This window comes from Eumetopias jubatus, unplaced genomic scaffold (assembly GCF_037043125.1).
Source record: "Eumetopias jubatus isolate StellerSeaLion01/CBP00866 unplaced genomic scaffold, mEumJub1_p1.0 scaffold_11, whole genome shotgun sequence".
Lineage (NCBI taxonomy): Eukaryota > Metazoa > Chordata > Mammalia > Carnivora > Otariidae > Eumetopias > Eumetopias jubatus.
The window spans coordinates 28852604-28877928 of record NW_028274817.1 but is presented as its reverse complement, the minus strand read 5'-3'; the positions used below and the strand labels follow the sequence as shown (position 1 = coordinate 28877928).

Here is a 25325-nt window from a genome sequence, read left to right as displayed (position 1 = left end):
AGAAAGAGAGAGAGCTCTCTGGTCTTTTCTTCTAAGGGTACTAATCCCATCATGAGGGTCCCATCTCCTGACCTCATCTAAACCTAATTACTTCCCAAAGGCCCATCTCCAAATCCCATCGCACTGGGGGTTAGGGCTTCAACATAGGAATTTTGGAGAGGACACGTTCAGCCCAAAGCATTATATAAGATGTTAATATTAGGGAACCTGAGTGGAGAGTATACAGGAACTCTCTGGACTATCTCTGGAACCTTTCTGTACGTCTAAAAGGATTCAAAGACTTTAAGGTAAAAAAAACCCAAGGTCAGAGGCACCTGGCTGGCTCAGTCGGTAGAGCATATGACCCTTGATCTCAGGGTCGTGAGTTCAAGCCCCACGTTGGGCATATAGAGCCTACTTAAAAAAAAAGAACAAACGGGGCGCCTGGGTGGCTCAGTCATTAACCATCTGCCTTCGGCTCAGGTCATGATCCCAGGGTCCTGGGATTGAGCCCCGCATCGGGCTCCCTGCTCCGTGGGAAGCCTGCTTCTCCCTCTCCCACTCCCCCTGCTTGTGTTCCCTCTCTCGCTCTGTCAAATAAACAAATAAAATCTTAAAAAAGAACAAACAAACTCAAGTTCAGAAGGGTTGAAGGTGAGAGGACTTCAGATCCCCAACCACAGGATCAGGCTAGGTCAGAAAGATGATGGGTAGTGACAGAATGGCAATACTGGGAGAAAACAGGAGGATCGAGGTTCTATGAAGTATAGAAGCAGGTTTAGTTCACCATAAGTGATGGTTTTTGTTTTCCTGGAGGAGTATTCAGATACTAAAAGCTCAAGTGTAATGGACTGTGCTTTGTTATAACTGAGTAAAAAAATGGAGTAGTTGGGGACACCTGGGTGGCTCAGTGGGTTGGGCATCTGCCTTCGGCTTAGGTCATGATCCCAGGGTCCTGGGATTGAGTCCCACATTGGGCTCCTTGCTCAGCGGGAAGCCTGCTTCTCCCTCTGCCTGCCACCCCCTGCTTGTGCTCTCTGACAAATAAATAAATAAAATCTTTTTAAAAATCTTACAAAAAACAGAGGAGTCAGAGAGGTAAAGCAGCAGCAGAATAAAACATCAAGAAAATTAAAAAGGGAAGCTTTTTCCTTAAGAAAAGGAGGTGGTCCACAGTGATAAGGATCGCAAAATGGTAGAGACAAGCTAGTTTTTAAAAAGCTTTTCAATTTCTCTTATGCGGTAGAATTACACTTCCAAATGTCACTAATTATTAGTGGAAACATTTTTTAACATTCTACTATTTTATAACAGTTGACAATCTGCACAAACACAAAAGAAAATAGAGTAAGAGTCTCCAAAATTTCAATATGACTCTTAGTACTAACATATTTTTTTAAAAGATTTTATTCATTTGAGACACAGAGACAGAGAGAGAGAGAGCATGAGCAGGGACAGAGGCAGAGGGAGAGGGAGAAGCAGACTCCCCGCAGAGCAAGGAGCCCGATGTGGGGCTCGATCCCAGGACCGTGGGATCATGACCTGAGCCGAAGGCAGACACTTAATGACTGAGCCACCCAGGCGCCCCTCTTAGTACTAACATTAAAACACTATTTGCTGCTAAAATCCTACAAGAAAATAAAGAGAATAGAGAAACCATGGCATATGAAAGAAGCAAACATTAAAGAGCACGTTTATTTGGGGCTAATGACATCATGAGTTGCAGTCTTAAAGACGAAGCAAAATGCGTGATTTGAACCAGATGTTAAAATGGTTTAGGGTTAGTATCTAAGGACACGTATTTCAGAAAATATGTGGAAAGGTGACGACACATCTGCTACAGGGAGTCCTTTATGTAAGTGTCTCTACATCGCATTTTACTTGGTTTCTCAAAATGCAATTGCTATCTGTTCTCAATAATAGATTAAAAAAAAAAATCCCACAGGAGAAGCAATTCAGCCTAGTTCTATAGTCAGGTTTTTGGCTTTAGCACTTCCTCGCTATGGGATCTTGGGAAACTTACGCTCTCGGAGCCTCAGATACTCGTTTGTGAAATGAGAATGAGAAGTTAGACCTATCTCACAGGACTGTCGTCTTGGTTAGATTTGGATAATACCCATAAAGTGCTTTCCATGGCACGTGACACAGAGTAAGTACCCATTAAAGAGTATTATCCTCATCGGTAAACTACTGCTATTTTTGATGATGAGTACTGATAAAATAACCACCCTTCGCATCTAAAAACAAACAGAACGGGTTTAGTGGAAGTAAGAGCATGAGAGCAGCAACGTTAGGAGGCTGTGATCACAGAAGTTTGGATCGCTCTAGAATCTTGGATCTCAGAGGTTGTGGACATGGCAGCCAGGCTGTGGTCATGGGAGTTTGTGGCTAAAGTGGCATGAAGGTAAAGGTCACTGTTTGGAGGGGAGGTCAGGGAATTGTGAGGAGATTATGGTTGGCTATCCACATGCTGCTGAAGTACCTTTCAGAACGAGGACAGGAAATGAGGTGGGGAGAGGAAGACTCCGTCGCAAAGACCTCACTGGATGCAGGAGAGTAACTTGGGAAGATGGTAACACAGCCCCACCCGAGCTTTCCCAGGACCCCGGCCATGCCCCTTTCTCCCAGTTCTTGCTAGCTCACATCTACCCCCCTACTCCAAGCTACTTTGCCTTCCAAATAAGGAAGGCAGGAAAAAAGCAAAGAAAAATGCCCTATTATTTCCCAACAGCGCCTTACATACATGTCTTGGGCAACTGCTAAGTGCAACCCACTGTAGAGAGTACACGGAGGTTAAAAGCCTCTTCTGGCCCCAACAGCTTGTAATACGGGTGAAGAGATAAAAACAGGTATGTAACACTCCATATTGCTATCACTGAAACAGCGTGACGTTAAATATTTATTTTTTTTATTTTTAAAGATTTTATTTATTTATTTATTCATCTGAGTGAGAGAGAGAGAGAGAGAGAGCATGAGAGAAAATGAGAGAGAGCATGAGTTGGGGAGGGGCAGATGGAGAGGGAGAGGCAGACTCCCCGCTGATCAGGGAGCCCGACGCGGGGCTTGATCCTCAGGATCATGACTGAGCCGAAGGCAGATGCTTAACTGACTGAGCCACCCCGGGACCCCTAAATATTTAAACAGACAACACTCCTCTACAAATAGCAAATGTGGAATACAAGCTAGCCAACAGATACGTTTGTTTTGTCTCAGTATCATCTCTTACTCCAGGTCTCTCCCCATACCCACATATGGAAGCCATACTCTTTGTAGCCGCCTAACAGGATGGTAGTTACCTTGGGTTGCTTAATGAGACCCCATTTTCATTTAGATCTGGGCTACCCTACCCACCTCCCTTACTCTAATCTGGCTGTTCCTTCTTTAAGTACAAAATCCGATAAGGAATAACTCACCTATAACTTTACCATTTGAAGTAAAGGAAGCAAGACTATACTTTCAGGGATCATTTCTGTAGTTTGTTACCAGGGAAGTTTCTCTGAACGTGAAGTTAAAGGAAGCTTTATGTAGATTCTGGCTTTTTATGGATTCTTTTCTGACAGTAGAGAGATTCAAACCCTAGCCAATTCCTGCCCATCTAAGAATAGAGTCACTTAAAAGAACCAGAGTTGCTGTAACTTTAAATATAATCCATGCCACTTTTTCTATGACACATCATACTACTTTTTTCAAAAATCTATAAACATTTTATTAACTTTGAAGAGGGAATAAGAATAGCTACTTTAGAAACGAGAGACACTCGAGCACTGATGTGTTCATAGAGTTTCCACACAGCTGAAGAAGTTTACATCAAATGGACAAAAAATAGTACAGAAGACCTATATACAGAAAGATTTAGAAAGCCCATCTCTAGAAAGCAGGTCAGATGGACTCAAAGACCTCACCCAAAGTAGGAGGAATCGATGGGAAGCAATGGCAAGCCTTCTGCTGGGGCAAAAACGTGGCCCATGGAGTCAAGAAATGGTTCTTTTTCCTCCTCCTCTAAACGCCTGCCTCCGGTCTGGGTTGAGAGAAGGGTCCTGATCACTTGAACTGGTTGTCAATCAAGGTCCCCTTCATCTTTGCTTTCTTGGCTTCCAGTTCCGCCTGGAAAGGAAGGAAAGTATTGCCATGAAATTCTGACTTTCCTTCCTTCTTCTAACTGCCCAAACACTCTCCTTTGGTGTTCAGTTAGTACAGAAACTAGAACAGTGGTTGGCAGGTCATTATGAATCTCTGGCAACCGCCTTCCACCCTTTCTGATATTATGGTACAGAGAACGATGGTGTCTGCACGGTAAAAGGCCACCGTCGAAGGTGATGAGCGCAGGGCTCCTCCAGCCCCAGGCCCCCCAAGGGCCGAGGGAATGAATACTGTGGTATTATGCCACTATCCTATGTCTGGCGGAACAGGAAGAGAAACACCGTTCTAGAACGGTGTTACTTCAGGTTGTGCAGTCCACGAACTGTTGGTTGCTGGGTTGTGCAAGATACACATAAAAATCGAGAGTTAGCATTCAGACACTCACACAGTCATTTGCCAGAGTAATAACAAAATAAAATAATTTAATAAGCGCACTCGAGGCAAATGCATTTCTGTGGCATTTTATAAATTACAAATCTGTTCTTGACAAATAGGAGACTTAAAAAAAGCAGCAAGCCCTGGTCCTTCCCCTCGGCAAATGTGATAGGCACGGCTCTCAACCACAAAGGCAAGGCAATGGCGCTCCCAAGACCCACCACCTCTGTCATCGAAGAATCCTCTCTGGTCATTAGAAGGGACCGGCACAGCCTCTGATGAGGCACCAATGCACTGATGTCCGATTTTAAAGAGCTAGCGTAAGTGCATTATGACCAAGAAGACCCAGCTTGCAGCCGCCATCAAACATGAAGTGTGCATGCGCTACGAGGAGCCCGTGACTGACACAGCAAGTGGGGGTGGCCCCGGGGCTTTAGGAAGCAACGAGGCCCGCATCCTGATGCTGCCAATGTAGCACTGCTGCACACCCTCGTATCCTGGGAGCACATCCACAAACCCCGACCTTCACCTCCTGACCTCGGACCCCAGGTAGCAGGTTCAAGTACCATTCTGGTCAGAGCGAGCTGACAAGTACTCTAACTTCGGGCCTGGAGCCCGTGGTCACTAGACAGGGTATACCGACCGTTACAGGCCAGGGTTAGACAGCTGGCCGCCAACTACACTGGTGCCCGCCCCCCCCGGACTTCCTGCAGGAGTTCCCTGAGCGTTGGAGGGTCTCTCAGATCGAGAAATCCCTGCCGCCCTGGGCCACTCACCAGCTCCTGCAGCCGCCTTTTGCTCATGCCTTTGCGCTCCAGCTGCTTTTCAATCACTTTGGCATTCTGTGCATAGGAGTCGGCGACTTCTCTCTGGGGGAAGAAAAGCAGCACCCGTAACCCGGCAGTACCAACGAGTCAGAGACCGTAGGTAGCAATTCATGCTACTCAGATCTCACAATTATTCCTGAAATGGACTCTGTTCCCTTTAAACTCATCAGCTGTTCAATAATCCAGGAGAGCTCAGGTTTCTGCCGAAACCATTTGAAAAATAACCAATAGCATCTCCCTGTAAACCTCATTATACTGAAGGACCATAAAGGTTAATTGCTCCTACTGCTGAGGAGAGCCTCATAAACCACTCGAGCCGGACTGGAGGGGACCCGAAACTGTGGAGTCCAATAGGCTTTACACTCAAGAGGGATGAGGGATTTGCCCCATGAAAGCATCTCAAAACACAGTAGGAAAACACCACTGATCTAGTCCAACTCCCCGGTTCTCATTTTATGGATGTCCTCGGGATCCAGGGAGACAGGAACCAGCCCGGGCTCCTGTAGTTTCTTACTAGCAGACTAAAGCCCGAGAGCAACGTTTCTTTCTTTCTTTCTTTCTTTCTTTTTTTTCTTAAAGATTTTATTTAGTTATTTGACAGAGAGAGAGAGACAGCGAGAGAGGGAACACAAGCAGGGGGAGTGGGAGAGGGAGAAGCAGGCTTCCCGCTGAGCAGGGAGCCCAAAGCGGGGCTCGATCCCAGGACCCCGGGATCATGACCTGAGCCGAAGGCAGACGCTCAACGACTGAGCCACCCAGGTACCCCTGGGAGCAACATTTCTAATTATTCCGCTACTCGAATGGGCTGGTTTTAGAATCCCTGTTCCTTCCGGGCCCACCCCCCAATCCAGTTCCCTTGAGAGCAGAAACACTCACAGCCTCGATCTCCTCTTCCTCCTCATCAATGGTCGACACCGTGACGGAGCTGAACTTGCCCATGTCTTTTGTCCGTTTGGTCATCATGACCTAGAGTCACAGGAGAAGCAATCAGTCTCGTTCACCGCAAGAGGCTCTGTGAGCTGCGCGCATGCTCCTGTGTGTGTCCACCCGTGGGCGCGCGCACATGACTCGTTGCAGGGGGAGGCGGTTGGGGGGGGAGGGCACACCTCTTTGGGACAGGCTGGCCTATCTAAAAGTGCCAATGGGGTGGGTTTTTTTTTTTCTTTCTATTCGGATTCTATTTTTCTAACATTTGCCGTCAAGGCTTTTAAAAGTATATTTAAAAATGAGCCTCCTTCCTTTCATTTTAACTGTCCACACTGAAAAAAGAAGACATTTCAAAGGAAATCAATGTGAATCAAAACCATACAATTTCTAGCTTTACTCCTGGGACAGCCGTAGGAAAGAAAAAAGAATGCATGCTGGATGTTACATGTAACATCAGCTTACCCATAAAGATGGCATCCTCTTAATAAAGAATGCATCCATAAAGGACACTTTCTCATTATAATCTTATTTAAAGATGGAGGGCGATACATAGATTCGTAGCTCTGTAAACCAGTCAGTCTCCTTCAATAATTACCTTCTTAGGAGGCTCTTGTTTCTGAGTATAGATGTTCGTTTTGCCAAAGCCCTGGCCGAACTTGACCACTGCTCCGTCCACAATGAAGGTCACGGGGGCATTCTTGGGCTGGGACTGATAGAAGAGTGGCAGGCCACACCTGCAAAGAGCAGAGCCAATCTCTGGGAAGCTCACAAGCCAAATCCCCGAAACACTGACTCCCAAAGCGCGCTCAGACGCTGGGGAACAGTTTTGTTTGTGGCATAAACTAAGGATTCACTCCTTCCAGTGTTTCCCAAAACTACTTCGTAAGAATCACTGAGGAATCACTTTAACAAGTAAGAATTTGTTACAACTGCTGCTTGGATTCCCAGGTCCCTCCTTCCAAAGATCCTGATTCAGCAAATTGGGGAGCTGAGGCCTGGGAACCTGTCACTTTCCTCAGCATCCCAAGTGGTTCTTATTGTTGGACAAATTTGGGAAAGGCTGGCCCCTGCCGCTGTTTGCTTTCCAGTTAAAGCTGCTGCCATTCTGGGGCACCTGGCTGGCTCAGTTGGGAGAGCATGCGACTCCGGGTCACGGGGTTGTGAGTTCAAGCCCTACGTTGGGTGGAAAGATTACTTAATAAATAAGAATTTTAAAATAATAAAAGTTTCCTAAAAATATGTATTTTTAAGAAAACTGCTGGGGTGCCTGGGTGGTGCATCCAACTCTTGGTTTTAGCTCAGGTCACGATCTCAGGGTTGTGGGACTGGGCCCCGCGTCAGGCTCTGCACTCAGCATGGAGTCTGCTTGGGTTCCCCCCCTCTCTCACACATAAATAGATACATCTTTAGGGGGAAAAAAAACTGCTGCCATTCTTCCAAGAAGTCTGGGTACCTAGCGTGGGGGTTTTGTCTGGTTTTATTTGGGTTTTTGTAGTGTTGAGAGAAGTATAAAGACTCCACTGCAGTGGTTAGCAAACTACTCTGTGGAGTAATCGTCCTACTTTCTTTGGTCGGTCAGTTTTATTCTACTTTTTCAGCTACATGAAGTAGACTCATAACACATGATAAAATGGGGGGCGCCTGGCTGGCTCAGTTGGTGGAGTGTGTGACTCTTGATCTTGGGGTTGTGACTTTGAGCCCCACGCTGGGTGCAGACATTACTTAAAAACCAAATCTTAAAAAAAAAGACATGAAATGAAGTTAACAATTCTAATGTGCCTGGGAACTAAAATGCCTTCTTAGCCGTTTCCGTGCCTTGATTCTTCCAGCATGAGCCTTCTGAGACCCGAGATGTAACCCCCGTGCCATCAACAAGATGAACCTTACTGTAGTTTAGTATTCTCACTATTAACGGCCTAAAGCTGGACATGTATACATAGCTTTAAAGAACAGTCTCTATAAAGTTCTTGGGTCTGTGAGCCCACAATAGGCTTTATAAATAAGTCCGGATTACATTATGCTATGTTCCATTTACCGTATGACCCAGCAATTCCACTCCAAGAGAAAACGCACGTCCCCACCAAGATTTATACTAGAACGTTCATAACAGCTTTATTCAGGATAGTCAAAACCCTTAGCAACTCAAATGCCCTTCTGCGGGTGAGGAGCAAAACTGGTGCCATGGATACTACTCAGCCACAAAGAGGAACAAACCAGTGATAAATCTAACACCTTGGCTGAAACCCAGAAGCACTGTGCTGAGTGAAAGAAAGCAAACATAAAAGATACATACTGTATGTAGCAGAACACATGCTGTAGAATTTAGATAACACTTTTAGAAAAAGCAGTAACATTTCTAGAAAAGGCAAAACCGTAGCTACAGAAGGCAGATCAGCGGCTCCGGTGCGGGGGGGGCGGGGGGGTAAAGAAGGGGACCGACTGCAAAGGGCACATGGGGGCCGGGAAATGGCCTGCATCGTGGCAGTGGTGATGTTATAGGACTGCATGCTTCTGTCGGGATTTCTCAAATTGTATGCTTAACACAGGCAAATATGGGGGGCGCTTGGATGGCTCCGTCAGCAGAGTGTGTGACAGTCTTGGGGTTGTGAGTTCAAGCCCGACAGTGGGCACAAGGATTAAAAAAAATGTGCCTTTTAAAAAAAGGGCACATTTTGTCATATATAAATTACATCTCTATTCAAAAATGATACTATGTTAAAAAAAAAAAAAAAAAACATTTCTGTGACCAACTGGTCAGAGATGTGACTTCGACTAGTCTGTCCGAGGAGCATATTGGTATTTGTGTAGTTGAAGTTCGAAGGCAGTTGGGATTATAAGGATAAATATACAACAGAATTGTATCCGCATAATTCTTTCCCGAACACATTATTGCCTCTACTTTCTTATGCTTGGAGAAACCCACGCGGTTAAATACTTACTTGGCACACTTCTTCCTGTACTGTCGTTCAATGCCTTCAGGCCTGTGCAGAAAATGGAATTAAAAAAAAAAAAGAGATGAACAAATCTCATAAGCTACCCACCTCACTACCTCGTTTCTTCAAATGCTAAAAAAGGGCCTTTCGAAAGTTTTCACTTCCTAGATGAACCGGCTAGTTAAACCTGTATTAATTTTAAACCATTCTGGCCTCCCACACACATTTCCTGAGCCCCTAGGATGGGTCAGGCATCCCCCTGACACAGGAGGGGAGGAGCAGAAGCTACAGTCATAGCAGCGGCCAGGGTCAAGGGGGTAACAATAACAACAACAATAGTAGCACTAGCAACCACGTCTACACTGTGCTCAAGATCACACGGAGTAAGTCATTTGTGCCTTAGAGCAACGCTGTGAGGAGGCAGCTCCTATTACCATTCCCATTTTACAGATGAAGGCTCCCAAGCACAAACCAACCACATGATTTGCCCCAGGTCAGAGTCCAGAAGCAGAATCCCAGGACCCTGGGACCATAACCTGAGCTGAAGGCAGACGCTTAATGACTGAGCCACCCAGGCGCCCCTCTTTGTTTGCTTAAAAATGTGTCCTCGTTAGAAAATATATACATGACCCTTCCTTACCAAATCACAAAGAGGTGTCCCATTCTACATAAGGGCTGCACTGTATTCCTTTGTGTGGATGAACCAAAATGTCTTTTACCTGTTGGATAAATTCCTAGAAGCGTATCCACTTTTTTTTTTTTTAAGATTTTATGTATTTATTTGATATAGAGAGACAGTGAGAGAGGGAACACAAGCAGGGGGAGCGGAAGAGGGAGAAGCAGGCCTCCCGCCGAGCAGGGAGCCCGATGCGGGGCTCGATCCCAGGACCCTGGGATCATGACCTGAGCCAAAGGCAGAGGCTCAACCGACTGAGCCACCTAGGAGCCCCGTGTATCCACTTTAAATTCTGATAAATACTGCCAAATTACTCTCTAGGGAAGTTGAACCAATTTACGTTCCCACCACCAAAGTGAGAGTTCCTGTTTCTCTCCAGTCTCACCAACACCGAACGTTATTAAATTGCACGACTGCCAATCTAGCACGTGAAAACTGTGCTCTCATAATTTGCATTTCCTTTTTTAAAGAGTGAAGTCAGGGGGTGCCTGGGTGGCTCAGTTGGTTAACTGACTGCCTTCGGCTCAGGTCATGATCCTGGAGTCCCGGGATCGAGTCCCGCATCGGGCTCCCTGCTCAGTGAGGAGCCTGCTTCTCCCTCTAACCCTCCCCCCTCTCATGTACTCTCTCTCTCTCTCTCATTCTCGCTCTCAAATAAATAAATAAATCTTTAAAAAAAGAGTGAAGTCAGGTATCTTTCCCATATTTTATAGGCATTTGTGTTTTCTCTTTTTGGGTGAACTGTCAGTTCGTATCTTTTGCCTATTGAGTTGTCTTTTTATTGTCTATTAAGACTTGCAAATGTTGACGGGCCTCGCAAATATTTCTTCCCCAGTTTGACATCTGTCTTTGACTGCCCCCGACCCCGGAATGTGGATATTTTAGATTTTTGTGCAGTCAAATCAACAGCATGTGTGCATGCGTGCACGCGTGTGGTATTCAGTTAGGCCTTCTCCATTCTAAATTCATACCTAACATACAAACTTTAACTGCTATTCTAGAATCTGCTTCCACTACTGTTTCACTCCAAATCATTCTTTAAACAGAGGCAAGAGTGGCTTCCTAAGACACCTAGAATAAAATCCAGCCTCCTTACCATGGCCTCCCAGGCACCAGCTGAGCACAAAATTGGGCCCCCGTCTCTCTCATAGATGCCCTCCCTATGAACTAGCCACACCAGGCTTCTGTTCTTTGAACAAACAAGTGCTTTCCCACCTCAGACCTTTCACACACACGCTTCTCTCTCCCTGGAATGCTCTTCTCACTGCCTTTCCCCTTCTCATTTTCAGGGTTTCAGCCACCTTTTCAAAGAGGTTTTCCTGAGATTCTCTGTATGAGCCCTTTGTTTCATTCACAGGACTTCCCCTAACCATAATGACTTTATTTTTCTGTCATCCCACTAGACTGTAAGGTCCATGAGATCAGAGATTAACGGAGACCATGCCTGTCTGACCACTCTATCCCCAGAGCCGAGCAAAGTACTGGAAACAAAACAGACATGCAATAAACATTGGTTGAAAGAATTCTTTTAAGAATTCGGTTTAGTGAGGAAAATTACAATCATGGAGGTAAGTTCTTAAATGGGAGAAATGTGTACTGGGAACGCAGAGGTGGGAGCACCAAGTCTGTCTGAGGCAGTCATGGAAGGCTTCATGAGGAGGTGATTGAAAGCCAACAGTCCTGATAGAAAGTGGTATTTCAAGCAGTGGGAATACTATGTGCAAAGCCAAAACAGCACAGCATATTCAGGGAATTACATAGTCTAATGTTAGTAGGACTTTAAAAATCAAGAGTACTACTGGTCTGACAGACAGAAAAAGATTTGTAAGATTATACTATGAATGACCATATGGCAACAAATTAGATAATCGAGATGAAATGGGCAAACTCCTAGAATAGAACAGAAACTACCAAAACTCACTGGAAAAGAAACAGAAAATCTGAATAGACTATTCCACGTAAAGAGATTTAATTAGTAATCAAAAAACTTTGCACAAAGAAAAGCCCAGGACGAGTGGCTTCACTGGTGAATTATACTAAAAGTTCAAAGAAGAATTAATACCAACGCTTCACAAACTTTTCAAAAGAGGAGGAAACACTTCCCAGCTCACTGTATGAAGCCAGTATTACCCTGATACCAAAACCAGACAAAAGCACAACAACAACAAACTAAAGATCAATATTGCTTAAGAATACACAGGCAAAACTCCTCAAAAAAACAAAAAATACTAACAATCTGAATCCAGTGGCATTTAAAAAAGATTATACATGACCAAGTGGAATTTATCCCAGGAATGCAAGATTGATGCAACATATAAAAAATTAATCAAAGCAAGACACCACAGTAATAGAACAAAAGAGAAAAAAAACACATGATCATCTTAACATCTCAATAGACACAAAAGAAAAGCATTTGACAAAATTCAAAACCCTTTTAATATTCTAGGAATAGAAGGGAACTTTCTCCACCTGATAAAGGGCATCTATGAAAAACCCACAGTTACTAACAGTTACCTAACAGTTACATAAACTAATATCATACTTAATGGTGAAAGACTGAAAGCTTTTTTCCTAGGATCAGGAACAAGACAAGGATACTCACCCTCAACACTTCTATTCAACATTGTATGAGGAGTTCTAGGAAGGGCAAGTAGGCAAGAAAAAGAAATAAAAGGCATCCAGATTGGAAGGGAAAAAGTAAAACCATCTCTATTTGTAGATGACATGATCTTACATATAGAAACCCTAAAGAACACACAAACATACACACAATTAGAACTAATAAATTTGGCAAGGTTGCAGGTTACATGATCCATATATAAAAATTAACGGTAGTCCTATATACTAAAAATGAACAATAAAGGGGCACCTGGGTGGCTCAGTCATTAAGCGTTTGCCTTCGGCTCAGGTCATGATCCCAGGGTCCTGGGATCGAGCCCCACATCGGGCTCCCTACTCCGCAGGAAGCCTGCTTCCCCCTCTCCCACTCCCCCTGCTTGTGTTCCCTCTCTTGCTGTCTCTGTCTGTCAAATAAATAAATAAAATCTTTAAAAAAATAAAAAATAGTTAAGAAAACAATTCCAGTTACAATAGCATCGAAAAGAATAAAATACTTAGGAAAAATATAACAAGATAAGTGCAAGACTTGTGCAATGAAAACTATAAAACATTACTGAAAGAAATTAAAGAACACCTAAGTAAATGGAATGACATCCCATGTTCGTGGACTGAAGACTTAACATTATTAAGATGGTAATACTCCCTAAATGAATCTACAGCTTCAACACAATCCCTATCAAAATCCGAGCTGGCTTTTTGCAGAAATTGACAAGTTGATCCTAAAATTCACATGGAATTGCAAGGAATCTAGAAAAGCCAAAACAATCTTGAAAAAGAACAAAGTTGGAGGACTCAACATTTGCTGATTTCAAAAACCACAAAAGCTACAATAATCAAGACAGGGTGGTACTGGCATAAAGATAGACAGATAGATCAGTGGAATGAAACTGAGAGTCCCAATAAACCCATACATACATGGTTAATTGATTTTTGACAAGGGTACCAGACCATTCAAAGGAGAAAGAACAGACTTTCAATAAATGGTACTGGGACAACTCGATATCCACATGTACAAGGATGAATTTATTAGCTCCTTACCTCACACCATCTAAAAAAATTAACTCAAAAAAAATTTAATTCAAAATGGTTGAAAGGCTTAAACCTAAGAACTAAAACTATAAAACTCTTAGAAGAAAATGTAGACATAAACCTTCAAGACCTTGAATTAGGCAATGGTTTCTTAGAGAAGACTCCTACAGCACAAGCAAAGAAAAAAATAAACTGGACTTGATTAAACTGAAACTTTTATGCTTCTAAGAATATCATCAAGAGAGCGAAAAGGCAATCCACAGAATGGGAGAAAACATTTGCAAATCATATATCTGGTTAGGGGCTTAGTATCCATAATATACGAATTCCTATGACTCAGCAATTAAAAGACAAATACACCAATAGGCAAAGAATTTGAACAGACATTTCTCCAAAGAAGATATGCAAATAGCCAAAAGGTACATGAGAAGATGCTCAACATCATTAGCCAGCAGGGAAATGCAAATCAAAACCACAATGAGATACTATTTCATGCATACTAGGATGGCTATAATCAAAGAGATAGACAATAACAAATATTGGTGAGATACTGGAACTCTCATACATTACTGATGAGAATGCAACTGCTTTTGAAAATACTGTAACAGTTCTTCAAAAGGTTAAACATAGAATTACCATATGACCCAGCAATTCATCAGTATACACCCATGAGAACCAAAAACACGTTCACACAAAATCTTGTACACACGTTCACACATTTACAACATTACCCGTAATAGTAAAGAAAAAAAAAAAAAGGAAACAGCCCAAATGCCCATCAACTGATGAACAGATAAAGAACCTGTGGTATGTCCATACAATGGAATGTCATTCAGCCACAAAAAAGAATAAAGTACTGAGTCATTCTACATCAAGGATGAACCTTGAAAACATGCTAAATGAAAGACAGTAGACACAAAAAGCTACAGTATTTATGGTTCCTTTTTAATGAGGTATCTAGAATAGGCAAATCCATAGGGATAGAAAGTAGATTAATGGTTGCCAGGGGCTGGGGGAGAAGGAAATGGGGAGTGACTATTATTAGGTACAAGGTTAGTTTTAGGGGGGTGATGAAAATGCTCTGGAATTGGTGATGACAGTTGCACAACCTTGTGAATATACTAAAACCACTGAACTGTACACTGTAAAATGGTGAGATTTATGATATATGACTTACCCCTCAATTCAAAATACTAAATCTCTGATGGTGGAGCTGAGGCATTAGGACTCTTCAAAAACTCCCCCAGATGGTCCTAACACAGCCAGGGTTGAGAGTCACTTCACAAAGGTGCATATGAAGAAGAGTAAAATTGCAGAGGAATAAATTATGAGCATCTTTAGCTACACTCGATAATGCCAAAGTGCTTTCCAAAGTCATTATAACTCGTTATGGTCCTTCTGGTACTGCAGAGACTCCTAGCTGCTCCTTGACAACACACAGGTATTATTTTCCCAGTTGAGGGATAAGGAAACTGGGGCCCAAAAAGGTTAAGTGAGTTGCTCAAAGTCACAAAGTGGTGTTGCTCCACCATCTTTAACACCCCGCCTCTCCACTTACATCAAATGTGCAATGATTCACTACCATCATGCGACTAGGGCCCTAGCAATAGTTCTGGTTCCGTGTAACTTCTGGTTCCTACCAGGACTCTAAATTCAACCTCAGCCTGAAGGGAGAGATCCACCAAACAACTGACTTCTAGAATCCTGGAGTCAGCCCATCTCATAAGCCTGAGATTTGAAAACACAGGATTTCAAGTAAAGAGGACTGTATTATTTCTCAATGAGTTAATTTTCAAATATCAATGTCAAGGGGGATTCTGTCAAGTTTACAACAATTTATCTATTCTAACTATGTGCCAAGAATCAGGCAAGACGTACTAAGGGTTTTGGAAGTATAAGGCAGGATTCTTGCTCTCAAAAAGTTCATGTAAGTGAGACAAGATACTTAACTGGTATAAGAAAGTGATTAATATGAGCTAGATAACTGCAATAACTGACCTTCGTTTTCTTTTTTTTTTTTTAAGATTTTATTTATTTATTTGAGAGACAGTGAGAGAGAGAGAGCGAGCACATGAGAGGGGGGAGGGTCAGAGGGAGAAGCAGACTCCCTGCTGAGCAGGGAGCCTGATGCGGGACTCGATCCTGGGACTCCAGGATCATGACCTGAGCCGAAGGCAGTCAATTAACCAACTGAGCCACCCAGGCGCCCTGACCTTCGTTTTCTATCCTACCCTAAATCTCTAGGATTATGTGAGGGAGGGAAGGCCGAAAACAAAACATTCTTCCTGGTTGTGGCAGTCTCTAAGATGGCCCCCAATAATCCTTGCACCCTGGTATTGACACCCTGTATAGTACCCTCCCAAAATGAAAAGGGCTGACCTGTAATACCAAGAGGACACTGCAGAAATGATGGTGCGTGACTACTGAGTCTCAGTCATAAACCTTGCTCCCTCTGGGATTAGTCATGCTGTGGGAGGCCAGCTGCCACAACACAGGGATATTCAAGCAGCCCTATGGAAGATCCTTGTGGTGAGGAGCTGAGGTTAGCACTCAGCTGCCAACCACGTGAGTGAGCCACCTGGGAAGTGGAACCCCCGGCCCTAATTAAGACTTCAAATGACCATACCCATTATCGACCTCTTAACCAAGCCTCATGAAGAGATAGGAACCACCCAGCTAAACTGCTGGTGAATTCCTGACCCACAGAAACTATATATGATAAATGTTATTTTTTTTAAGATTTTATTTATTTGACAAAGAGAGACACAGCGAGAGCAGGAACACAAGCAGGGGGAGTGGGAGAGGGAGAAGCAGGCTTCCCGCGGAGCAGGGAGCCCGATGCGGGGCTCGACCAGGATCATGACCTGAGCCGAAGGCAGACGCTTAACGACTTAGACACCCAGGTACCCTGATAAATGTTATTTAAAAAAAAAAATCAAGGGGCACCTGGCTGGCTCGGTCGGTAGAGCATGCAACTCTTGATCTCAGGGTCATAAGTTCAAGCCCCACAATGGGCACAGAGCTTACTTAAAAAAAGAAAAAAAAAATCAAGGAGTACCAGGAGACAAGGATCATAGAGAGCCTTCAGGCTTCGATTTTACCCTGCTAACCATGATTTCTAAAATTGTACTCAACCATGACCCCTACATGAAACTAGATGGGGGGAGGGGGGTCCTTAATGGGTTGGGCTCGACTCTCCCCAGTCACAGTGGCTTCCTGCTTATTTATACTCCTGGACAAGCACTTCATTTGAAAAAGGATTCATTGTCTAGAAATGTTTGAAAAGCACTGCTGTAGGTGACAAAGAGTCCCTGAAAGATTTGAAGCAGGAGACTTATGTAATGTGCATTTGAGATCACTCAGACAGTAGACAACAGACTGGAGGAAAACAAAATGAAAGGCAAAAAGACCAGATAAGAGGCTACTTCAACAGCCCAAGCGATGGTAGGTACTGGAAAGATGGCATTGCAGCAGGGCTAAACAGGAGGCAACCACAAGAGAGATTGGAAGGTGGAGTCAACGGGACATGGTGAATGACTCGACTGGTGTGTGCAGGGGATGGTGGGGTTGGGGATGGATGAGACAAAGGGAGGACTGGCTTGCAGATTCCGGCTTGGGCCACTGCACGAATGGGGGTGTCACTGTAGGAGGAGGAGGAGAAGGAAGGAATTGTATTTGGCTGATAGTTAGAGACCTGTCTGCAGTGGCTTCAACACAGTGGTTTGTTCTCCTGTAAAAGACATCCAGAAGAGGGGCGCCTGGGCGGCTCAGTCGGTTAAGCATCTGACTCTTGATTTTGGCTCAGGTCATGACCTCAGGGTCGTGAGATCAAGCCCCACATCAGGCTCCATCATGGAGCCTGCTTGGGACTCTCTCTCTCTCTCCCTCTACCCCTGCCCCCCACTGTCTCTCCCCCTCTTAAAAAAAAAAAAAAAAAAAAAAAAAAGGTGGTTCATGGCAGTGACCAGGACCCAAGGACAGTGATGGCGAAAGCTCTGTAATTCTTGTGGCCTTTCCTTCCCGGTCCCAGGATGGCTGCCGGTGCTCCAATTATCACGTCCGTTTTCCCAAAAAGCAGGAAGGAATAAGACTAGAAGAGTAAAAAGGCCTTCCCCTGGAAGCCTCATCCAAAAACTTTTATCCCTTTTACTTGGCAAAAGTGAAGTCACATTCAGAATCTTACAGGTTTTGGAGGGGGGGGCACTGGACTATATACCCTAACTTTGCAGATGCCAGTATACAGGCAGATATAAAAAAGGAGTGTTCTGGTGGTGCTGGGTCAGCCCATCTGCAGTATTTCCTTGTTAGAGAAATGATGAGTTTGGCCTCGGTCATGTTGGATCTGAGACAGAACATCAGGTGAAGAGGTAGAGTAGGCAGTTAGATATACAGTTCTGGGTACAGGAGAGAAATGTAGGCAGATCTAGATTTTGTGAGTCACCAGCACGTAAGTGTAACTGACGCCATGAAAAGTTGTGAGAACGTCCTAGGACAGTATAAAGAGAGAGGGGGTAAGATCCAGGTCAGAGCCCAGGGGAATACCAACATTTAACAGGCAGTCCAGAAGACTGAGAAAGCCAAAGAAGTAGGAGAATCTCCAGAGCAGCTTCACAGAACTCAAGGAAGGAGAGCATCAAGGGAGGCAGGGTCAACAGAGAGACAGAAAAGCACTGGATTTGCAACAGTGGGACTGCTGGATGGGAAAGGGGGCCTGGGGGACAATAGTGTCAAAAGAGAGGCACTTTAGAACGGAAGGCTTGGGGGTGGACCGTGATGGGCTCCAGGGCATATGTACTTTTTTTTTTTTTTAAGATTTTATTTACTTATTTGGCAGAGAGAGAGGGAACACAAGCAGGGGGAGCGGGAGAGGGAGAAGCAGGCTTCCCGCGGAGCAGAGCGTCTGATGCGGGGCTCGATCCCAGGACCCTGGGATCATGACCTGAGCGGAAGGCAGACGCTTAACGACTGAGCCACCCAGGCGCCCCTCTTTTTTTTTTTTTAAGTAGGCTCCATGCATGGAGCCCAACACGGGGCTCAAACTCAAGGCCCTGAGACCAAGACCTGAGCTGAGATCAAGAGCCAGACACTCAACCGACAGAACCCCCCACACGCCCCTGGGATCCTGGGCATATGGTGGGCAGACTGCACGTGTTCCCCAACTGGTGCTCTCACACACAGCTGGCTAAGGAGGGAGAGTGGGCCGGAATGCCCCCAGGGGAGCACGCTAGAGTGGGCCACTGGACAGACTGCTCATGATTAGAGCAGGAACGACGTCAACTGGGGGGAGGGGTGGGGAGGGAAGTTTACCCTGCCTTGTTGAGAGAAGGCAGGGTAAACTCTGTGAACTCTCTGGCCCAACAGAGTCACTTGGCCAGAGGCCACGAACCTGGGCAATACCTGGCCCTAAGGCTAGGTCCCAAAGCTGGCTCACTTCCAGGAACAGGCTGGTTCGATGCCAGGGTTTGTACTTCAGACTAAAGCCACTCCGTTTTCTGGCCTCTAGGTGAGGGCGTCTGCCTTTTAGTGCCATGGGGCCTGCAGCCTGCTGTGTTCTTAGATCGGTTTTTGTATTAACTGAATAATACACATCCCTTTAATATACAGTAATACTATTATAATTACTATATGCAACTATGATATATGTACATATATAATAAACATATCATAAATATCTTAGTGATCTTAAAGACACTCAGTTGGCAATTTTCTTTTTTTTAAAGATTTTATTTATTTATTTGAGAGAGAGCAAGTGAGCTCAAGCAGGGGGAGCGGCAGAGGGAAAGGGAGAAGCAGACTCCCCCGCTGAGCAGGGATCCTGATCTGGGACTCAATCCCAGGACCCCAGGATCATGACCTGAGCTGAAGGCAGACGCTTAACAGACTGAGCCACCCAGGCAGTTGGCCACTTTCAAAATCAGAAAACTAAATAAGGGTTAATGGAGGGAGAAAAAGCATAAGACAATGGGTTAGCTTTAGATGGGGCATCATACTTGACAACCTTCCTATTTACCATAATGGAGTATTTTCCCCATGTTTCCCAAAGGGCATTCCTTTGTAGATTTCAACAATTTTATAATCTGGTTCTATTATTGGCCTCGAGTTGTATCTTATATATAACCAATTTCCTCTTCAGCTGCACAGTTCTAGAAGCCCAGCTGTCACAATGGTGCTCGAGGCCTGATATGCTATTGAATGTCACCTAGCGGTACTTCTTTTCATGACTGTGGGCTGACAACAGTTTGGTTTCTTAAATTAACATAGCAAGATGTCAGCCTGTCGCTTTTTCCAGCTCAACACTAGAATACAAGCTCCATACAGGCAGGGTTCTTTGCTTGTTGACTGGTTGTACGGGGTTGGATGGTATCCCTTAAAAAGTCATGTCCTTCCAGGAACCTCAGAATGTGACCTTATTTGGAAAGAGGGTCCTTGCAGATATAATTAGTTACAATGAGGTCATGTAGATGAGTAGAATGTGCCCTTAATCCAATGTGACTGGTGTCCCTATAAAAAGAAGGGAAGAAAAACAGAGACCGAGACACAGGGAGAAGGCCATGTGTTGATACAAAGACTGAAGTGTTGCATCTACAAGCCAAGAAATGCCAAGGATTACACGCCTGGGTGGCTCAGTTGGTTAAGCGTCTGCCTTCAGCTCAGGTCATGATCCCAGGATCCTGGGATCGAGCCCCGCATCGGGCTCCCTGCTCCACGGGAAGCCTGCTTCTTCCTCTCCCACTCCCCTTGCTTGTGTTCCCTCTCTCGCTGTGTCTCTGTCAAATAAATAAATAAAATCTTTAAAAATAAAATAAAATAAAAAATGCCAAGGATTGCTGGCAACCACCAGAAGCTAGGAAGGGCTGAGGAAGGATCCTCCTCTAAAACTTTCAGAGAGACCATGGCTCTGCCAACAGCTTCATTTCAGACTTCTAGCCTCCAGAAATGTGAGACAATTTCTGTTGCTTTGAGCCACCTAGTTAGCGGTACTTTGTTAGAGCAGCCCTAGCAAATAAATACACTGGCATATCACAGGCTTCTGCACAGGACCTGGCACAGAGCGGGAGCTCAGGAAATGAAATGTATGTGAAGGAACGTCTGGACTTTTTAATTCCCTACAACTGACCTCTCTGTGGCCTCAGGCACCTGTTGATAACCACCCTCCCCAGACATACGCACTTCCTGATACTCTCTCTTCCCGTTTTCCACATGGCCAGGTTCCAATTATTTTGTCTGCTTTTTAAATGTCAATGTTCCCCAGGATTATATCTTCAGTCCTCTCTCTTCTTGCTCCACATTCCATGTAATGTTAGCCCTTCCCAGGTTTCAATTCCTTATCTCAACCAAGGACTCCCAAATCTCAAACAGATCCAACCATGTCACTCCCCTGCTTAAAAGAGAGAGATGGCACTTGCCGGCAGGTAAGGTCCAAACTTGCCTACTTCAGCATTTTACTCTGTCCCCACCTCAGGATGCACGAACCCCTTCCTGTAAAGTCACCTGGGCTACAGTCACCAAGGACCATTCGAAGTTCCCAAGCACACCATTAAGTGCTCCTTTCAATGCTTCCATATTCCCTCCACCGGGATGCTCCTCAGCCCCCTCATCTCCTTGGTGAAATCCTAGTTCGAGGCCAAACACAAATGCCATCATCTTTTGGTGCCTTTCCTGACCACCTTTCAGGAGAATGACCCGCTCCCATCCGTTTTCCCATAGCTTTTGGCTCACAGCTTTAGGCATTTTATCCTATCACAACAGGTGGCCCGTTCCCCCACTGAGCTGTGGGCTCTGCAATGGTAAGGGCAGTACTTTATTCATCTCCACAGAGCCAGTCCCCAGCTTGGTGCCAGGCACGTGGCACACTCCAAGACATCACAGGTTGAATGAACTCATTCTACTTGCCAAAAACCCAAATTACAGCTATCAAATGGCACCTTATCACATCTCAGCAGCATTTCAACAAAGCACAGCAAAGGTATTGCTGCATTAACAGAAGTTAGACAGCTAACACAAATGTCAAAGTGTTGGGCCCATTAAGAACAACGTGTTTAGCACTAGATGGGGTACTCATATTCCTCAGAACCAGACTGAAACACAAGAAGGAAATAAATCCTAGCATCCACCTCTTACCTCCGAAGATACATGGTCTCCTCGTCTTCCGTGTTACAAAACTTGTGGGCGTGTTTGGCAGCATCAATCACACGGGACCGATCCCGGGGCCTCATGGGCAATTTCTCTAACTGACAGTCTGAAGAAACGGAGTAAGATTCGGTCACTAGCGCCACTGAAAAACACCCCGGGGCAATCACAAGTGTTCAGTGGGGCCCTTAGCACTACAATGTTTTACTATAATTACCAAGGCTTATGGAAGCCTATTATTGAATTTCCCAACTGAAAATGACGTGGTGTCAGAAGATCTGGAGCTCTGTTACCATCTTGGCGATCTTTGGCAAATTACTTCCTTTTGTTTTTTTCTTTCCTTATTTGAAGGATAAGTAGATGACAATATCTCAAAAGTCCTTCCCAGCATGGCAAGTTTGCTGTGAGTGTTTCTGTGATCATAGTACACTTGGTTTGTGTTCTAATGCATGAGAATCAGACGAGACAATCAAGGGTCCTGAAACGCCTATGAGGAGGGCATTGGGAAGAGTGGTTAAGTGCTTAGAAAACGAGAGAAAGAGGGTCAGTGCTGTGCTACATGTGGCGAGGAGTGTCAATCTGAAAACAATGAAAACATACAGGAAATAAACGAGGTGTAGTTAAAAAGCAGACGGAAACTGATATAATGCAAATGAAGTACCTAAAGGGTCACAGAGAAGTCAAGTGATCACAGTGAGTTGAGATTAATGGAGGAAGGGGCGGGGGAATTAGAGAGTACCAGGCAGTCTGCATGTTCATTAATCTTCACAATGACCTGCTGGAGTAGACATTTTGTATTCCTAGTTTAGAAATGAGGGAATTGAGGCTTACAAAAGGCAAGAGACTTGCCACACATTTACTAAGAGGGAGAACAAGAATTCAGACTCAACTCTAGGTGATTAAAAGAGAACTCATTTATACAACAAAGATTCGAGGGCTCTCTATGCACCAGGCGCAGTTCAAACACGGTGCTGGGGATTCAGCAAAGGACAAAGCAGAGTCCCTGCCTGCCCTGATGAAGTTTACATTCTAGTAGAAGAGGCAGAAAATTTAAAAATAAGAATCATATAACATGACCTTGGATAATGATAAGTGCTACTAAAAAAAATTAGCAGGATATTAAGAGGATGGACAGTGATCTCAGATAGTGGCAAGTGCTACCAAGAAAAATCAGGCAGGGTAAGGGGACAAAGTGTAACAAGGGTGCCATTTTAGATAGTCAGGGAAGAGTTTTCTAAGGAAGGGATATTTCAGCAGAGACCTGGATGAAATAAGAAAGCACCAAGGGAAGAGGGTTCGAGGCAGGAAAAAACAGCAACCCCAAAGGCCCTGGGAGCAAAACATTTTGACATGATAAAGAAAAATCAAGAAGGCTTCTGTAGAAGGAGTGCAGTGAGCCAGGGGAAGAGTGTTAGGAGATGAAGTCCAAGAGGTAGCTGAGGATCTGAACATGCAGGGTCTAGGTACAGACTTTGGTTTTACTCTTGGTTTTACATGAAAACACCAGTTTGGAACAGGACTCTGGTTGCTGTGCAGAAAACAGACCACTGGAGACAAGGAGTGGAGAGTAAGAGGCTGTGGCAATTCCAGATGAGGGATGATGGTGGCTTGGACTAGAGTGGCAGAAATGGAAGTGCTAAGAAGTAGTCAGATTCTGGAAAGATTTTAAAGTACTGGCAGAATGTGTTGATGGACTGGATGGGTGTAAGGTAAGGGAAAGAAAAGTCAAGATTGATTCTGAGATTCTGGGTGAAGAGTGCTACCACTGACTGCACAAGGGTGGAACAGTGGAGAGCAGGAAGTAGGGGATCATGAAGTTGATTTGAACAGGATTGTTTTGAGAGACCCATCAGACATCCAAGTGGAGACAGGGAATAAGCAGCTGGAGTTTGAAGGGAAGTGTAGGTTAAAGATGAACATTTGGGAGGCATCAGCATGCAAATGTATATAAAGCTTGGGAATGGCTGTGGTCACTGAGCGAGTGAGTACAAATTGAGAACAGGTGAGAGAACTGAGCCCTAGGGGCTTGCAGTGCCTAAAAATCGGAGTCAGAGAAGGAGCTAGACACTGAGGAGGGGCAAAATCAAGGGTGGAGGAAAATCGGGACATTGTGGAGTCTTGGAAGCAAATGAAAAAAAAAGTGTTTTAAGAAGGATGGAATCATCATCTCTGTCAAATGACACCGATGAGGACTAAAATGAGCATTGATAATTGACCACTGGGACTACTAACAGGTTCAGTTATTGACCTTGACATGAGATGGTGAGGTGGGAAAAGAAGTCTGCCCGAAGTGAGGTCAACAGGCAATGTGACGTAAGGATGCAGCGACAGGCAATATAAGCAATTCTTTTTAGAAGTTCTGCTATAAAGGAAGCAAAGAAATGGGGTTACAGCTGGAAGAGAACGTAGGATCAAAGGAACGTTTTATTCTCGTTTGAGAGCTATGACAGCATCCTAGTATGCAGCAAAAAGCTTACAAAGTTTCTAGAGGCGGAGTGGGAGGAAAGGGAGATAAACAGTTTATTTTTTCTGAAGGAGGAATTTAGTTTTGAGCGAAGCCTGGATACACTCAAGGTTAAACAGAAAAGCTGCCCTGGAGTGGGGCAGGGAGGCATCAGCGTGGAGCAGGAAAGCCCACCAATCTTCGAAGAGACGCGCCTCCCAGATCACAGCCAGAGAAAATCCGCCCTCGAGAACCCGAAGTTTCGCCTCTTGCAGATGCCCTCCGGTTCCCGACTACTCACCCAGCACCAGGACCATCTGGCCACACAAACAGTAGTAGACGTGGAGGGGCTTCTCGCCGTCGTCATACTCCTCCCGATCCCGGGTGTCGGAGCAGACTACCGACCGAGACACTACTTTAGGCATCGTTCGCAGGAGCAACCCGAAAACGCTCCGCCAAAACTAAGGGTCGCGCAGAAATGACGTCACAGACGGGCGTTGAGCCTTTTCCCAGCCGCAACGCTGGTCACGTGTCAGTAGCGTTCCTGTGGACTTCCGGGCCGGTCCATTAGGCCCGAATGCGCGGGGGCATCCTGAGCCTTCAGAACCTCCTTTGCTTTGGACTGAGTTAGCTGGAACTGCTTTACTTGGGACACTCTTGATACTATTTAAATTATTCATGTATATTTCTGTACACGTAGGTACATGCAGAGACATAAAACCAGTTATAACGAAGAATTATATTTACACATTAAGGGCATAATACAGGTTTTAGGTGTGCCTCTAAATTATGATTTTGATTTTAATGGCTGTATTCAGGATGAGTACCTAATGAAGTAGAGGTATCTTTTTTAATTGAGATATAATTTATATGACATAAAATTCACCCTTAAAAAGTGTATTATGCGGTGGTTTTTAGTATATTCACAAAGTTGGGCAACCATCACCACTATCTAATTCCAGAACATTTTCATCGTCCCATATAATTAGCAGTCACTCCCCACTTCTTCCCAGCACCTGGCAACCACGAAGCTACTTTCTGTCCCTAGGGATTTGCCTCTTCTGGACATTTCATATGAAAGGAATTAAACAGCATGTGGCTGTTGGTGTCTGGCTTCTTAGCGTAATGTTTTCAAGGTTCATCCATGTTTTAGCGTGAACGGGTAAAAATTAGTAATGAATCCGTAAAAAGGAACTTCATTCTTTTTCATGGCTGAATATCCTGTCTATGGCTATCCCACATTCTGT

General features: G+C 44.6%; 1 protein-coding gene and 1 pseudogene across 1 annotated transcript; one reads left to right on the top strand and one right to left on the bottom strand.

The window, feature by feature from the left end:
- The first annotated feature begins 3423 nt into the window (after window positions 1-3423).
- Window positions 3424-3536, top strand: LOC114197012 (small nucleolar RNA U3; annotated as a pseudogene).
- A 124-nt stretch (window positions 3537-3660) lies between these two features.
- Window positions 3661-24545, bottom strand: STEEP1 (STING1 ER exit protein 1). Its single transcript, XM_028087814.2, has 7 exons — window positions 24380-24545; window positions 21627-21744; window positions 9188-9229; window positions 6844-6982; window positions 6198-6287; window positions 5271-5363; window positions 3661-4083 (listed from the first exon to the last, which is right to left on the bottom strand). The coding sequence occupies exons 1-7, from the start codon at window positions 24501-24503 to the stop codon at window positions 4021-4023; spliced, it is 669 nt and encodes a 222-aa protein (XP_027943615.1). The 5' UTR covers window positions 24504-24545; the 3' UTR covers window positions 3661-4020.
- Between the last annotated feature and the right edge of the window lie 780 nt (window positions 24546-25325).